At 43.8% G+C, this 18,050-nt stretch overlaps 1 protein-coding gene and 1 long non-coding RNA gene across 2 annotated transcripts in view; one reads left to right on the top strand and one right to left on the bottom strand.

The window, feature by feature from the left end:
- The first annotated feature begins 1,204 nt into the window (after nt 1–1,204).
- Nucleotides 1,205–4,623, top strand: LOC307219290. The gene is made up of 2 exons (XR_013840350.1): nt 1,205–2,449; nt 2,487–4,623. It is a non-coding gene; the product is annotated as an uncharacterized lncRNA (long non-coding RNA).
- A 642-nt stretch (nt 4,624–5,265) lies between these two features.
- PRELP (proline and arginine rich end leucine rich repeat protein) overlaps nt 5,266–18,050 on the bottom strand; it is a 28,452-nt gene continuing 15,667 nt past the window's right edge. The window contains exons 2-3 of the mRNA XM_079982382.1: nt 11,204–12,149; nt 5,266–6,836 (exon numbers count right to left, since the gene is read on the bottom strand). Of these exons, the coding sequence (XP_079838508.1) occupies nt 6,661–6,836; nt 11,204–12,134 (1,107 nt within the window). The 5' untranslated portion in view covers nt 12,135–12,149 and the 3' untranslated portion in view covers nt 5,266–6,660. The remainder of the gene's footprint in view (nt 6,837–11,203; nt 12,150–18,050) is intronic.

Genomic DNA, 18,050 nt, shown 5'->3' on the forward strand with positions numbered 1-18,050 from the left:
CCTCGCTGCGTCCTCTCACGTTGCGAGGTTCTTTGAAATTTGAGACAGGACTTACTGTCAGAGCTGCCTCCAGGTCCCAGCTCACAGAGGACCAACGCTAGGCTGTAGTTATGTACAAAAGTCTTTATTGAGGTTCAGTCTCCATTTCAAAGCCGCAGCGTGCAGCTCTACGTCCCGAGCTTAGACCGGCGAAGTCCTGTCTGAGTCTCCTCCCCCTCCACACCAGTTTAAGACTCTCGCTTTGCTCCACCTCTTCCTAAATTCCTTTCTCCTCTGGGCCCTCCTGCCCGCTAGGGTCTCATCCTTCCTCGACTCCTCTGACGCTGACCCTGACGATTCTTGCCCCTCCTTCCGGCGGGCTTTAGGACCTGGTTCCCTATCCGGGCTACCTTCTGTGCCGCTCGCCTGTACCTTTGAACTTGGCGCGCGCGCCCAGCCTGCAACTTTCCTCTTAACCGTTAACTCGCTCTCCGATGGAGGCGTGGTCCACCCTGACTCATCTTCTCTCGCTGGTGGTGCATATGTGGGCTCTGACACCTGGGACTCCTCCCCCCCACTACGCTCTGGTGGGGAAGCTGGTCCTGATTTGCAACTGGTGCTCTGGGAGTCCCCGCTGGCCCCTTGCTTCTGGGGTGTCCCCCTTGGGTCGCCCCTTGCCCTGCCCATCGGCGCCCCCTTCTGTAAATCTTCCGATTCGCTGGAGAGGCTCATGGAATCTATCGGGCTGCTGTCATATTCTCCTACGCTGCCCTCAGATTGCTCCCCCTCGCTTTCCATCTCCTCTCCTCCCTGCGCTCCCGCTGAGTCCCTGACAGATAGATATAGATATAGATATAGATATAGATATAGATATAGATATAGATATAGATATAGATATAGATATAGATATAGATGATATAGATATAGATATAGATAGATGATAGATATATTCTTACTTGCACAGGGCTCCTGGGAGTAGTTTGAAGCCAATCAGATCCATCCTTGAGAGATGGGTATATAACTTGTGTCATTTCACACATGAGCCTGGAACTGATATATCCTCAGAAACTAGGCATAAAAACCTCTCAGAAATAGTACTACAGTACTGTTTTGGTCTTCTACGGCAGCTGTAGTCATATTTCTTATGTGGGGGGGGGCAGAAACATGACATAATAAGAAATGAAATCAGTTTGACAGCATTATTAGGAATTTTCTTTTAGTTTAAATTAAATTAAATTTGTTTGTTTTGTGATGAATCTTCTGTGCTCTGTCTGGACCAAACAATTGAAAATAGCTGTCAAAGAGAGCAAAGAAGAATCTGAATGTAATTAATAGATCGATTGATTAGTTTCAATGCATATAGCCTGCCCAGTCCAGGAAGTGCATGGATGATTGTACAGGCTTTCCAAGCAATTAAAAGGGAATTATATGACATTGTTGTAGTAGCTTTAAAAAAACAACCCTGCATCTTTAATAGCATGCCAAGATGCAAAAATCAAGGAAGTGAAGCTTCTCTGCTTATATGGAGACTGGTGGAGGGTGGGGGAGCTTCCATTACCAGTTTATTGCTGAACCCATCCATTGGGGGCACTTCCAGATTGTGTCCATTTTCAGGTGTGATTCAATCAGATACCAGCTTCAGGTTGAAGTTGATTGGGAGGTCATGCAAACAGGCCGACTTCCCCAAAACATGAGACTTTTTATTAGAAGGAAAATGTTGGGAAATATGCTGAAAAGTGTGGCTAACCCTTGCTTTGATGCAACATCATCTAACCTCCCCACAAACAAATCAGAATGGATACTCATGTAGCTGTCAACTTTTCCCTTTTCTTGCGAGGAATCCTATTTGGAATAAGGGAATTTCCCTTAAAAAAAGGGAAACATTGACAGCTATGGATACTTATTGGATACCCAACACCATATAACCCCTGAAAACAAATCAGTGTGTATATTGTAGCTGATATCATATGAAATAGGATTACCAATTGATCAGGGGGAAATGGCCTGATCTTCTTTTGTAACTTTAACAGAAATTAGCAGATGAAGTTTACCACAGCATAGACTTGAAACTTACACAACATATTTAATATGATATAAAAAGAAACCAGCAGATCATGTTCCAAATGTTACAAGCATAAATCCAGAGTAACTCAACAAATATCAATGGGGTTACACTAGCTTACACTGGTGTAACAAAAGGCCAAGTATGGCCCCATAGATAGATAGATTAAATTAAAAGCAAGTTTCATGCCTGCATTTCCATTAAAATAAATGATCCCAAGCATGCCCAACCCCAACATGGGTACCAGTGGGATATGCTGAGTTTTATCCGGAGGGATGTCCAGTGGACTGAGGTTGTTTGGTCATTAGGGACAAAATCCAGTCCTCTGTTTTCAAGGGATTTGGATTAAGGCTCCACCCAAGCAGTGGTTTGGAATGAGCAGAGATTGATTAGATAAGATGATAGATGGTAGATGATAGATAGATGATAGATGATAGATAGATAGATAGATAGATGATAGATAGATAGATAGATGATAGATAGATAGATGATAGAAAGAAAGAAGAGGGTAGGTTGTGTATATTGCTGATTGCAGAGCTTCATTTACATTTAGCATGGTTGACTTCATACTGGTTTGTGAAGTATAACAGAAGTGATAAAGGGACTACAGGAAAAATCATGACAGGAGCTATTTCTCAGTGTTCAAGTCTTTCAATCTGAATTGTAAGAGAGGATCAGGAAGGCAGCGGAAGAATCTGGAGTTGTTTGATGGTTGAAGGTGAAACACCTGAGGGTGCAGGTCCTTCTCTAGAAGTCTCTATTTCTATTATGCTCTGCTTGCGTATTTATACTTCAGTTATTATAAAGACACTCTATGTCTCCAGTGCTCTCTCATCCAAAGAAAGCTAGACCCTGTGTCATTGCCTTTCAGCTTAGGTAAGTGGGAAGCACATAACAAAATCTTCAAATCCAATGTGAAAGGAGAAGAGAACATGAGAGTGGCCAGTGAACTAAATCATCAGCTTTTCTGAGTCACCGGAGAGTCATTAGCGCTCTTGGAACTGAGGTTGAAATATGAAAATGTGCTGAAGAATCTCAACTGAAGAAGTTATGCACGGGTCCAAAACCTAATTTTCTTTCAAGAAACCCCCACTGAGTTTCATTTCACTAAGCTGTAAAAAGACTTGATTGGCTATAAAGAAGGATTTAGAGAGCGTGCAGAGTGGAACCTGGCTCTTGGGGCAGAGCAAATCATGAGGATCAAAAGGGGCCTGAGTCATGGAAGTGAGTTGAGCAAACATAGCTCAGTCGGTGTCAAGTGATTAGGAGAAGAGAACTGCCCCATGTTTTGGAAGTGACTCACATAGGTCAGCAGAATAGGAAAGTCTTGTGCCCTGTTTATCCGCTGGGGTCCCCTTCTGATGTAATGTTTATGTTCACCAATTGACATTTCAAAATTATTACGCAAGCACCTCTGCATGGGAATGTTACCTGGGGACTGTGACATTTCTTGAATGGATCTCTGAACAGAATCCTAGGGTTTTCAAGTAAAGTTGTGTTTGTGGACACAGCTCTGGACAAAGTCACATAGATGTCTAATCCTCAAGTAATGTTTCCAGGGGTGCTGACACTGAGGGGGCTCGGCGTCACAGGATGCATCCCACCCACACCTAGCATGCCAGTGCTCTCCCAGCAGCAGGGGCATTTGGGAAGCAAAGAGGGTGATCTTCCCCCTCTGCCTGTGCTGCCCCTGCCCAGCACGCCAGCGCTCTCCCATCATCAGCGAAGGATGGTGGCCCCCTCAATATTGGGGGACTTGGCCCCCTGCACACAAATATTGAGGGCACCAAAACCCCTTCCACACCTATAGTTGGCGCCCCTGAATGTTTCCATGTGGCAGAGGTTTTCAATGTTATTGAGTCCACAGCTCCCTTGACCAAATGCATTCTTTCTGTGGCACCCCTGTGGGGTTCAGGAGCCCAGTTATGTCACCCCTTGCCTGCAGAGCTGGAAACCTTTCACCCTTTTTTGAACACCCTCCCTTGTTCCCTCAGCCTCCTCTCCCCTCTCCTTGGGAGCCCTCTGGGCAGCCACTGCTGCCCCCCCCCAGCCCCAAAGAGAGGTGCCTCCCAGAGGCACCATTTGCCTGGGGAGCTTATAGACTGGGCTACTGCAATAAACAGCTGTGCAAGCCTTTGGTAGGCAGAGATGAGAGAGGGCATCAGAGGAGGGAGGGGAAGAAAGAGGGACAGAGGCTAGTGTTGCCCGTTGCACCATTGACCATCATTCAAGGCACCCCAGTGTGCACGCTGGTTGAAAACCACTGTCATATGGGAAGTGCTTGCAAAATCACATTGAAAAGCCTATCTTTTAACTCAGGAGGCTATTAAGCCAGAAGCTGCCCTAAGCTGCAGGAGGCCGGCACCTAAATTTTCACCTTATTGGTAGGGCCTGGTGTGTGGAATAATGCATATGGGCAGCTTAAATTTAAATCCTTGTGTTGCCCCTATTTCTCAGTCTCAGTTCTTACTCCAGAAAGTAGGGTGGGTAACAGGCTTTGGCTACAGCTTGTGGTTAGTGAGGAGAACGCTTGGCCATGAGTCCCAGTTCAGAAGACAAGCTAAGATAAAGAGACTGCAGCACAGCAGAAAAAAAGGACTGGGGAGGCCATGCTTTTTCCACAGAATTCCTCCTGAAAACAATGAGAGGGTATTGTCCTGTCACTCCCAGTGGGGCTTGATCTATGTGCATTCATGACATGTAGTGGCAAGATGCCCGGAATGCAAGCCACTCAGGCTTTGACAACTTGATACCCTGTTTTTAGAAGTTTTTTTAGGAGACCTGGGGAGAGTAATGGAGGCAGCACACAACCCTCAAATCATCTCATGAGTACTTCTCTTTTTTTAAGTGTGTGTTCTCAGGTCGATTTTTTTTCTTACAGGTTTCCAATTAAAAATCTACCCAGAAATGGAATCGGGTAGACTTTGCCTCCTCTGGAACTAGGACAGACTAGGCTTTAACGGGTCTGTCTGTCCCTACCCACAAGCAAGGCATTAGCTATTTCAGGCTAGTATGACTGGTTAGGGCCCACTGGGCACCACACTGTAGGGGGCACCACAATAATGCTGTATAACAAAGTGCAAGAGGTGGGGGCACCAAATTTTAGCATCTCACAGGGTGCCGTTGGAATTTGAGAGCCTAAGGTTCACCACTGGTACCCTGCTACACCCCCCCCCACACACACACACAATGGAGGGGTATCTACTCATCTACATGGGACTCTATTAATATCTGTTAGTTGTTTCTAACATAACAATATACCATATGTTTATTGTTCCTAGTCCAAGAGAATAGTCCATGCTAGCTCAGTTCCACATGCCCACGGCTTCTCTCTACTGTATTTTGGCATGCCGTTGCTCCTCCTCTTTGAGTAATTTTACTGAAAGGGAAAGCAACATTATGCCTGAGAGCTTCAAGGGGACATTGCCTGAAGGATGGGGAGGCACAATTTCCTTTGTGACATCTGTCCTGTATAGACATTGCAAAGGGAAATTGTGTGAAAGCTAGTGAGGCAACAGAGAGTTCTGATAAGCAGCCTCTTATGCAAAAAGACTCCCACATACAAACACATACACATGAGCAAGAAGGTATGGCCATATCCTTCAAATCATCATGGCAATGGGATTGTCCTTTCCAGGTACACCGTTCTATCCTTTGGCAATTTCTCTCTAGTACTGCACTTGTGTCACAGTAGCAAACTGAAGTGGAATTATACTGTGGGGAAGAGAATGAGTAATTAATCAAGCAATTATTCTCATTTTAAAATGGTGCTGTTAAAGTACCATCATCCGAATCTCGGTGATCACATTATGTTTGGCAACTCAGGTAAACATACTGACAGTATGTTGCTACCATCACCCGTATCATCCCATAAGAGCATAAACGGGGGAAATATCTGTTCTCTGTCACTCTTCATTGTACCCACAATGCACTTCACATGGCTCCACAGAATACAATCTGCTATGCACTTTTATCTATTGATTACCACATGCCACAGTATGGTGTTTCTCTTACCATGGTATTTATGAGTGCCCGTCATCTAAAAATAAATTTGAATTTCCCTTTCCTTTTGATCCAGCATCCTTATTAGACAAATGCCACTTTGAAATTTTACCTATTTAAATGAAATTGCTTCCTCTTCTTCTTCTTTTTGGTCTTGGTAATAATAACAAATCCAACTTCTTTTATAAGCTTGGTGTTGTTGGCTAGGGGTGGGTGGGTGCAAATAACTCAATCTGAAGTGTTAGACAGCAAGAGTACAACACAAATGCTGCATCTGGGTGTGTTCTCTTCTCTAATTTTGAGACAAATTAAGGAGTTGATATTTAAGAAGCCAGTATTACTGTGACTTCTAGCACTTCTGTGGATAATACACATATCAAAGAGGAATCTGTGGAACTCTCCTAGGAGACTCCGTAAGATGCTGTGTAAAACAAGACCTGCAGAGTTTCCTGCAACAGAAGGAGGAGGAGGCAGCAGAATGGAGCAGTAAAGAGAAGGCACTGGGGCAGCAAGGTCAGGGTAGGGATGATAACATATATTCCCCATGTCTAACATAGACTGAAATCAAGTCACTGTGCAAAGCCAAAGTCCCAGAGGAGTGGTGATTGCTGCGAGGCTTAGAACACGACAGATTGCAAGAGTCGGAAGCACATCATCAGGTCCAAGGGGATCGGTGGCTTCAGATGGTTGCCATCCAGGCGCAGATAGCGAAGACGGGGCACATTTTCAAAATCTGAGGACGGATCGTGGAAAGCGACCATAGAATTGGGGCAAATCTGGGTCCCATTGATTTCTAAACAGAGAAAAGAAAGCACAGCAGTAAGTTAGGAGAGTCAAGATAATTGATTCTGCACTTCTCTTTTCACCCTCTGGTCTTCCACCAATCGTCAATTTGAAATCCAAGGTTATGCAGTGGTCCCTTTTGGCTTTAAGACCTATGTTTCCATTCATCACTGTGAAATATCTGGAGAAATCCTCCTTGTCTGCTTTGAACAAGGGCTTTCCCAGCTCATTCCTCAAGTCCCATATCACCCTTCCCCCATTTCATAGGCCTGTGTAATCTAGTTTATAAATGATACAGACATCTTTCAAAAGAGGTTGGCAACAATGCTGTTGTGTGTACCCACACCACAAAAGTGAACATAGCTTTAAATGCACATAGATATAAAATGTTAGAAAAGGTTGAATGTTGCATTCCAAGGCTGCTTAGAAAAGGGATTAATGTAGCACAGCTTGGTGTTTAGCATATTGGATATCCATGCCATCCCTGTACTATTCAGACTAGTACACAATATTGCAATCTGTACATTCCAATCTTAAAGCAGATCCGATGTAAAAATATAACTAAATGCTTGGTACGGATATGTGACTTCATTCATGTATAACTATTGACTGCTAAAGTGATGGGATGCATTTAGGTAAGCAATACAAGTTTTGCTCGTTGTGAACCACATGGAGAAAACTGAGAAACCTGCACTCAGTTTCCCATATGGAAGACAAATTGGCCACTGGGTCTCTCTGCAGGTTAAGCCTTTGAATCAGTCTGCATTTGTCACTGAGCAGCTCTGATTCTGGGCAAAAGGGGGGAGGCGGAGAGAGAGAAGGAAGAGGCTTAGGAAGACCCGGAACTCTGCTCCGAGGCCCCCACTGCCCTCCTATGCACCTCTGCCATCTGAGTCCTACCATACCAACAACACAGACATGTATTTCTACAGGGGATCTTGAATACCCTTCAAGTTAGTTTTGGTAGGAGACATTCAGTGCCCCTGAGATGGTGATGATAAGCAGCAGCAGCATTATATCAACAGAACGGTGTTGTTCCACTTCTAGGTTCCAAAGACCTGCTCAAACATAACACTAGATGGCCTCAGGCTAATGAAGACTCGCATCCGTATTATTATTGTAAAATGAAACTATTCAAATGGCTCCCTCGCTGGGGATGTTATGAAGATAAAATAAACAAGTTACTGGGCCTTTGCTGATTGTGATTTATAAATACTGGCTAACATTATTTAAAGGGGAAAAACAGTTGTTGTTTTTTTAAAAAAACTAACCAACAAAGTAGGCCCTTATTTAAGCAGGAAAACATCCAACCTCTTCCTTTGATCTATTCTTCAAAGAATCTTATTCTGTAATTCAGGGATCGCTAACCTATGCTCCTCCAAATGTTCCCAGACTCCATCAGCCTCAGCCAGTGTGACAATCAAGACTAATGGAAACGGAAATCTAGCAATATCTGGAGGCCCAAAGTGTTGCCATATCTGCTATAAAAGCTAGAGGAATCCCTAGTGCTCAGAGGGCTATACAGAAGGCTTGTTATCAAGTAGCCAGCTACTACACCCTTTCTAAAAAGGCTCAGTTTTTAGGTGTTAATTTATCTGTTGCTTAGCAGACATTTACTCGTATTTAGGTTACAATATCATTCATCCCTAGCCCTGATTGGCTCTGCCCCCACCCTCCTTATATCACTTCCCTGAAGTCTGATCAGTTATCCAAAGGCACACACCACTGGTGAAAGTACTGAGTAAGAGTAAAGTCTAATACTCTTTTTGTACCATGTTTAGGCAAAGCCAACCTGGAGTAGTGGTAGGTTGGTAAAATTATGTTTACATATGCTTCTTTCCTCCTCTGTGTCAATGGCATGGGATTTAGATATCAACAAACCACCTTTGACTCTACTTGGGGATTTCAACAAGCCTGTTAGACAAAGGATCGGCATTGCAAGTATCAGACTCATGCTGTGTGTGTGAGAGGGGGGGGGGGGCTCCAATTCTCATTAGGACTATGGCAGAGACCAATGAAGCCACAGTCCCCATCCAACTCCCACCCTGAGCCAGCTTTTTCTTTTCTTTTCTTAAGCTATGCAACGTGAACAATATTGCAAACCTTGCATCAGATTTGGAATTTGTTCAGGGCACAACAAATCCTTCATTTGATCAATTGCTTTCCTGTGCTTATGCTTCTGAAAGCCAGATACCTGGGCTTTAAAAATATATAACAGAAGCATGCTGATATATTTCCACCTTCCTAGAGAAGCCAGGGTAGGGGTGGCAGCTATTATTAAGAGAGAGGGGGAAAAACCTTTTTAAGGGAACCAGCTGAGGATGTAAGGCAAAGAGGTTGGTAAAAAGCCATGCTTGGCTCCAAGGCATTGCACATTATAAGCACTGCAATTATGATTAACAGCAATCTTAATTATAAGAGTTCATGAATCAGAATTTGCTTCCTGTTGCTAAATCATGAACCTTATGTGCACTTGAATCTCAGTGCAAACAGTTTATATTTCATGCGATGGCACCAGCTAAGGATTATATCCATGCCATTTCTTCTTTTATTGTTTCAGTCATCTTGAGAATATCAGGGGGCAGGGCTAGGATGGGGTCACCAACTCGGCGCCCATGGTCAGCAGTGTGCCCACCAGTACCTCCTATGGTGTCTGCAAAAGGCCTTTGTACCTAACCCATTGAAAAAAACCCACAACATAAGAGAGACGTTGGCTCTTCCTAATCAGTTCCTGTCTGCACTGGCTTAGCCACTCTTACATTACCAATTAAACATGCCAACATTTCTTTATCTGTCATGCTTGGACACCCACCTTCCTATCCAATTTGAGCAGAGGAGAGGTGCAAAGTGCTTCTCTTTTTCTGCTCTTTGAGCAGTGGCAGCCATTTCTTGTTATGCCACATCCTGATGGCAGCCATTTTGTGACTGGCACCCATGGCCGTTCCTTAAAGTTCAAAACGTACCCACTGGGTGGTAGTCAATAACATTTTAGTCACAGTAGACCCATTTAAACTTATTTCCTGTCATTAATTTCTGTGGTTCTACTCTGAGTAAACTTAGTTGAACACCACCTACACAGCCCCAAAAGGTTGATTCTCCTTATATTATATTTTCCCTCATGTAGCAACCTAGGCAGAGCAAAGGGCAAGGGTGGTGATGTCTTTTGCTGGAGTGCATCTCTAACTGAAAGTAACTAATGAAGTAATTAGTACCCTCAAACTGAAGCACTAATGAGACCCCATTACCATTTAGTAAAATATCTGCACCCACAAGTATCATATCCCTGCTGTGCAAAATGCTTTTATCCTTACTGCACAGATGGAACAACTGATGCTGTGAAACACATGCTTATCTGTTCAAAAGAAATTTTAAAACCCTTTAGGTCTTAATCCTGAGAAAACTCCCCAAGGGGTTAAGAGGTTTGGGAGTGCCTCCTGAAACGGGGCAAGTCCCATTGCATTTTCTAGGTGATATCCAAGCTAAGTGTCAACTTGAATGCTGTGGGGTTAAGAAGAAGAAGCCCCTAAATCTGAGCTCCACATTTCCCTGCTTCTAAAAGTAGGTCTCTAGCCTTTGTACTTGCTAATAAAAGATGTAAAGTGTGACCTTAGGATAACCTTAGACTAGAGACTCCAAGGCGTGTGAATCTAAGTTATGAATTTAAAACAAAAACTTGTAATTTTAACACAAGAATCATTAGTCTTAGATCCTGACTGTGTTCTGTTGAGCACGGGAGTCATAAATGTTGCATCAATGAGCTAGCCTGGTTCAAATGAAATGTTTTTGCCTTGAGCTGCCAGATGTGAATAAAGTTACTCAGAATTTAACTACATTTTCTCTCTTTGGAGCCCATTGTATAAGTTGGCTTCATTGGCCTAACCCACTGCTCTTCCAGAGTGCCAAAGGTTTAAAGCAAAGTGTGTGTGTGGGGGGGAGAATAGCACTTGGGCCGGTTGTTTCATGGCTTATTGTTTCTTTTGCTTGCTTAGAATTTCTGGAAAGGATTCTGCATTCCTGCTCTCCTGCAGATTTTTTCAATCAAGGCAGCAGGTGGTGGGAGCTCCAGCAGCACAAACATCTGGGGGTAGTAAGGGCTTTGTTATTCCCATGACTGTGCTTGCGCACTCTGTGGGATGACACCTGTCCTATGAACTGACATGGGCTTTGCCCAAAAGTGTATGGCCCAAAAGCATTGGCTAGATTTTCTGCCTCAGATTAAAAGTATGGGCACTATATATCTTGACTTGGGCACCATTTGCCGCTTCATCTCAGGAAGCAAAATGTCTTGGACTGGCCTTGATGACCATTCTTAGGTGGCTTGGTTCTGCCACATGTTCTCCTGTAGGCCTAGCCAACTGCAGATCTCTGCTGACTCACTTTCAATGGAATTGTTATTCAAGTAGAGGTGCTCCAGCTTGGAGTTGATGTAGGGGATGTTGGTGAGGTTGTTGTATGCCAAGTGCAACACCAGCAAGTTAGTGAGGTTGAAGGAATTCTTGGGCAGTCCTTTGTCGGAGAGCTTATTGTAGTTAAGCCTAATGAAAGCCAAGTTAGGGAAATCTTTGAAGTAGTTGTTGGGGATGTCTTCGATTTGATTCTCGTCTAGGAAGAGCTGGTGGATTGCATTGGGAACTGAAGGTGGCATCTTGTGTAGCCTGTTGTGAGCTAAGTTGAGCTGCATGAGGTTCTTGAGCCCCTTGAAAGTATTTTTGTTGAAGTTTCCATCATTCAGCTCATTGTGATGAAGGTCTAAGAGGATGAGGTGATTCAGATTGTTGAATACACCAGCAGGGATCTTAGAGATTCGGTTCCTGCTCAGCCGAAGTTGTTCCAGATTGGGAGGCAAATTGTTGGGTACTTCCCTAAGATGATTCTTCTCCATGTACAGGAACATAAGGCTTTCCAACCTATCCAGCACCTTCTTGTTCACCTTTGCGATGCGGTTGTTATCCAGATTAATCCACCTCAGCTCTGTGGCATTCTTGAAGGACTCCTCAGGAAGCTCATCAATGAAGTTATTCTGCAGGTAGATATAATGGGCCCTGGGTGGGAAGATGGGCACTTTTCTCAGGTTGCGGCTATCACAGTAAATGGCTGAAGGGAAATCTGGAGGGCAGAAACATTCTCTAGGGCAGTCTGGGAAAACTGAGGGAGGTCCAGGTGGCAGAGGCGGAGGCAATTCTGTAGGTTCAACTGGTTCAGAGGGTGGAGGAGTAGCACGCTTTCTTCCAGGCTTGCGCCTCTGTCCATTCACCTCACAAATCAGCACAAGAATGAGTGGGAAAATCAGTCTGGCAAGCCCCTTCATGGTCTAGACAGTCACCTGTTAGAAGACAAGAAGAAACCATCAAAAATAGGACCATGACACATACATATTGGACATTAACTTAGTGTTGCTATCCTTTTCTCCAGCACTGGATTTCCCCGACCAGAGTACCTTTAGGTGCAAAAGTGAAGTGTGTGTGTGTGTGTGTGTGTGTGTGTGTGTGTTTTAATGGCCAGTACTACATAGCTTATTTGGTGCACAACTTTTTATGGTCAGACAGAGCAATCCTGCAGTGGCATAGCTAGCTGCTAAGGTGCCCGGAGCAGGGGTGCGCACCCTAGGGGCGGGGTGCGATGGGGCAGGACGCACCACGGAGCCTCCAAGGAGTCTGCCTGCTGCCTCCCCTTCAGCTGTAGGGTGGCTGAGGGGGAGGCGGTGGGCAGACGCAAGCCCCATACTGCTGTTTCAGTCAGTGTGGAGCCTGCAGGCACCTGAGCCACCACATCACACCCAGGAGGGATGCATGACTTGAGCACACTGCAGGCCCCATGGTAAGCGCTGCCCCCACGATGTGGCGCCCAGTGCACAATGCCCCCCAACTATGCCTCTGCAATCCTGTATACACTCGGACAGCTTTTTAAGTATATGTTTTAGAAAAACTGAGGAGCACCTGCTAACCAGTTCCATTTCCAGAATACCTCATTCTTTTTTCAGCACCATCCTTTCAATTGTGTGTGTATCCTTCATCTTGAAAACAAAGAGCACATCTATCTTATTTGCAAGCATAAGCATCACTAACCTCTGCAGCAAGGCTGCCCTTCCATTCATTGCATGGAAGCTGGGACACCACACAGCCACTGCTAGAGTACGTCTAGCATAAATATCTTACTGAAGAATAGCATCCTCTTCTTAAATAACCATCTGGAAAGGCCCTTATTCTCAGGATTGTCAGAGGAATAAGAGGGCTTCTCGTGGTCACAGCTGTGAAGGAAATGTGAGCAAATTGTAGCCTGTACAACAATGTCCTTGAAAGCTGTAAAGAACCTGTAGGTGTAATAGCAGCTGAGAAAGGTGCAGAGAACTGCTGTCTTCTTACTGAAAAGCTAATGTCTACCATCTCTTCATTTTTCATGTGAGGAAGGGAAACAAGAATCATGCACCTATACCTATGTATTTGGACTGTGGCTCCTTCAATTTTTTATTTTTATTTTTAAATTGCTTGCAGCATTTGATGGGAGGCATTTTAACTTCCCATCCTGCCCTGTCTGAATCCTGTGGAAAATAACAACAGCTTTTGATCCACCCAAACGTGCATCTTGCACAAAGCTAATTGTTTGCATGGGAAAGCTGAACTAGAGAAAAAAAGGTGCCAACATACACAATGATTCTTTTTATTATTCTCATGATGACTTCATTTACTAGCTCCTGTTCTCTGCTTGTGATATGTCCTAATAAGTATTTGGGGATCTATCTAATTCTGGGTCCAAATTATTTTATGTGGTAGCACTGAAGATTGGAATTCAATTGCACACCCACCACCATCCTACTTTTATTAGTGTATCCTTTAAATTTTTAAGGACTTATTCATGCTTAATTGTGTTGCTTAATCTCTGCTGGGCTGTGTCTCAAACGGTAATTGTGATTTATTTTATTTTCCATATTGTATCCTAGCCATATTTAGCTGTGCCACCCAGAGAACATAGGATGTCATCAATAAAAAGAAAATAATACTCAAATTATGGAATTAAGTTTTCCCATGCTTTCCGTCACTCCATCCATCAGGCTTCCTAAGGACTTGGTTCTCATTAGGCATCAAAGTAAGTGGCAGATTTTTCAACATACCAAACACAGCTCCAATTATGGCCAGATTTTTAAAAGAATGTGACACACACAGAGAAGGGAGAAGTGCTTTGGACATCTGGTCTTTAAAACCCCGAATCACAAGGCAGTTAGATCCAAACAGGCACAGTGGTTGTCATCATTAAAGCCATGCAAGGGAAATGGTTGGGTCCAAGTGATTTTGCAACCGTCAACTTATTAAATCCTTAGCAAGGCAGGAGCAATGCTGCCGAGGTTCCAAGGTTGTGAATACTCCAACACAATGTATCTGGCAAATGTGAATGCAAATTGTCAGAACATATGGAGAGGAAAGGGAAAGTTGCTTAGCTGGGGTGTGATGAGGTGGGCGAGGTTACTTTCTTCGTTTCCTGGCATCCTCCTACTGAGCATGGAAAAATCCTGACAGCTTTGAACCACAGTGTTCCACTTCAGCACAAATGGATATTTTAACAGCACTGCCACCAAGCGCCTACACTGAAATCTGCACCACACTTTTTCTCTCAGTTGTAAAAATGCACAAGCAGGGCCTAATTAACTTAGGAGCCTCAAATGGTGCCAAGGGGCACTGGAGCCATTAGAAGTTCTGCCAAAATGGTTTATTGCAGCTTTGGAACACGTTCAATGGAAATATCGCCTTAGTGATCTATGCTTAATATGGAAGCTGACTCACAAGACAATGAATCAGTACCAAATAGTCTTAAGGGTGCTGTCAGGCTCTCAGCTACAGCAACCAGCAAAACAGGAGCAAGCTTCTCCCTTGGGCAGAAAAGAAATGGTTTCAGGCCCATACTCTGTCACAAACTTCCTTTGCAACCATAGACAAGTTATTGTGCTTGTTTTGGAAACTTGTCCAGAGTCCCTTTGCAGAATCATATTGAAACTTCGTCCAGGAGACCCGTGGCCCTCCGGTTGTTGACTTTTGAAAACAAATCCAATCACAAGATTTAAAGTCAAGGGACCGTGTTGCATTTTGCAGCTCCTTCTGCTTATTTCACCTAACAGAGCAGCTCCAAATTGTGGTATATTAGAATGTATTCTGCAATTGGTCACACTGGAAACACTGAGTCAAGCTGGTGTAACTCTAGGAACTGAAATATCTCCATTAAAATGCACAGGCAGCTCTCTCTCTCTCTCTCTCTCTCTCTCTCTCTCTCTCTCTCTGCCCTCATGCAGCTCTTTTGGATCAACTGACAAATCCCAAACCAGGGCCAGACTCTGGTAATATGGTGTCCTGAGCAAGAAAAAAATTGGGTGCCTCCCAATATTCCTTATTTTTACAATAATTATTTTTGGTACAGCTGTTTTTTATGGACCTTCTCAGTATGACCTGTACAAATATAGGTGATATCATCATCATAATGTTGTGCCCCCTCAACTCAGCACCTAAATGTGGCACTGTCCAAACCCAACTGAACACACACAGAGAGAGATTTCTAGTTTTTAAAGTATACACCTTTCAACCCATTAAAAAGGCCTATTCAGAGCCTATTCCAGTCATGACAATGGGCCCAAACTGTCCTGCTCTGACCCATATGCCACACTCCCCCTCCTATTTGTACTAACACCCGCACACAATGAGCAACCACAGAGATAAACAGAGTTGTGCATCTCTGTGCCACACAGGCAGGCAGACTTATTCTGTCCTATTAATTTCACTGTGGCAGAGCAATGCACATATTGGTTGCTCCACTTGCTGTGCTGTGCAGCCTACCAATATGTTCAATTTCCCCACATCTGGGAACACGGCCTTTGTAAGTGAAGCAAGATAAGAGAAATGTTCTGAGCTGTAGGGGATTTCTGAAGAATCGGATACATGAAGTCTGTGTAGCTTAACTCTATCTTATAATAGTGCTCGCAAGAGTCCGTTTTTGCCAAGGCCCGGCAGTCGTGTTTTATTGGGTGTACTAAAGAAACGCTTACAGGCTGACTATTTTCAGTTCTCTAGCCTCATGCTGTATAACCAAGTTCCTTATTGCTTAAGATGCTGCTTGTGAACTTGAATATCATTAGCTTCTTTTCCATGTATGTGGAATTACAGCTCATATATGGCCCACTGGATGACACCTGCTACCAAAAGAGTAACCTTTCAGTTATGAAAGGCCACAGAAGTGGCAACAAGTCAGATGTTAAGTCCAGAGATTATCATGCTAGTAGCGAAAGAAAGGGCTCATTGATGCTTTCGTTTGTCCCGTGCTTAGAAAACACGAGTCCAAGTGGTTTTCTGCTTGTTCCATGCTTTCTAGGTACAGGTCTGAGCAATTTGGCCTTTGTTCTGCCATTTTCCCAAAGAAAATCTGGTATTTGGTGTTAAACTGGAACAAGTAGCAATCAGCAGAAACCTTATTGCTGTTTGTTCGAATTCAGTGCTAAACTGCAGCTTTTCCCAAGGGAAAGCATTGGGGCAAACAGAAGTGTGGATGACAAGAAAGAAAGAAAGAAAGAAAGAAAGAAAGAAAGAAAGAAAGAAAGATAAAAGCCCTGAAAAACATAGGCCATGCTTATTTGAGAGCTATATGGCTTAAAAATGAAATCATAGTCCCACTCTATTCTGCCTTGGTTGGACCAGTTCTGGAGTGCTGGGTCCAGTTCTGGGCCCCCAAATTTAAGAAGGATATGAACAAGCTGGAACATATGCAGAGTAGCGCAACCAAGATGATCAAGGGTCTGGAAACCAAGTCCTATGAGGAATGGTTGAGGGAGTTGGGTATGCTTAGCCTGGAAAAGAGGCGAGTTATAGGAGGTATGATAGCCAACTTCAAATATCTAAAGGGCTATCACATGGAAGATGGAGCAAGCTTGTTTTCTCCTGCTCTGAGGCTAGGACCCAATAGATTCAAGTTGCAAAAAGAGATCACGACTCATCATCAGGAAGACCTTTTGGCAGTAAGAACTATTCAACAGTGGAATAAACTCCATTTGAAGATGGTGAGCTCTCCCTCATTAGAGGTTTTTAAGCAGAGGTAAGCCCTGAAAATTAACAATATAACTACTTAGCTAAAGTGGGTTATAGGCCTATAATCACAAGCCACATTTATGATAATACCCAGACATGGTACTGTGACAATGGATTTTTGAAATTTTGACAGCAGTTGACCCGCCTTTGAACAGACTTGCTAAGCAGATAGGTTTCTGCAAGAAGGAAGATTACCAGTCAAAGCTAACCTAAAGTCAATTCAGCAGAGAGACACTTCCATAAGATTACAGGATGGTGTGTGAAAATGTGTACAAAGCATCTTGCTTCTCTCTTAGACAAGCCATTAGATTGACACAGAGCTTGTAGTCTTGATTACATTGGCTTAAAAAAAGAAGTAGTACACAGACTCGCCCTGTGTTTTCTTACTTGCTCGAGTGACATAGGTCAAAATGATTTACAGAGCAACCTGGCACTGTAGGCCTGGAAGCCTCTCACATATCACTGTTCCAAGTGTGCTACTTTATTTCCTACCGCTGTTGTTGCAGATGTAATGTGATGGTGCAGAAATGTTCCATGCGATACATTGAAAGTTGGGGATAGTGCTGGAAATATTCAGCGCGATACACAAAGGGTTCCCGGAGTTTGTGTGTGTGTACATGCACCCATCATGTATTTAGCATACTTTGGGACAAACTACAGATAAAGCTACGAATAGCCATGCCTGGACAATGCCTTTTCCTTTTCAAAGAACAGGATAAGGAATAAAGGGAAGGGAGAGGTTAGAAATATTCCCTTGAAAAGTGCTTCCTCCCCACCCCCGCAAAACCTCTCAGACAGCCACATTTCCACACCTGGTGGTGTGTTAGCCATCACCACCTTTTCATGGCATTTTTGCAAGACAAATGAGGCCACTGGAGCTTTGTTATAGGTCCCTGCAGTGGATTTGTCTCTGAAGCAAACAAGCAATCAGTGCAGAACACAGTCACATCCTCCATTTGACTCCATTGCTATTCCATCTGCACCGGCCACCAGTTCATTTCTGAACCCAATTCAAAGTGCTTGTTAGTACCTTTAAATCAATAAACCAAATATCCTGGGACTAGGTTACTTGAAGGACCATCTCCTCCTGTATCAGGGGTGGGGAAACAGTGGTTCTCCAGCTATTGTTGAACTTCTACTGCCATCATTTCTGACTATTGGCCATG

Source organism: Podarcis cretensis, assembly GCF_951804945.1.
Source record: "Podarcis cretensis genome assembly, chromosome: 6".
In the NCBI taxonomy this organism is placed as follows: Eukaryota; Metazoa; Chordata; class Lepidosauria; order Squamata; family Lacertidae; genus Podarcis; species Podarcis cretensis.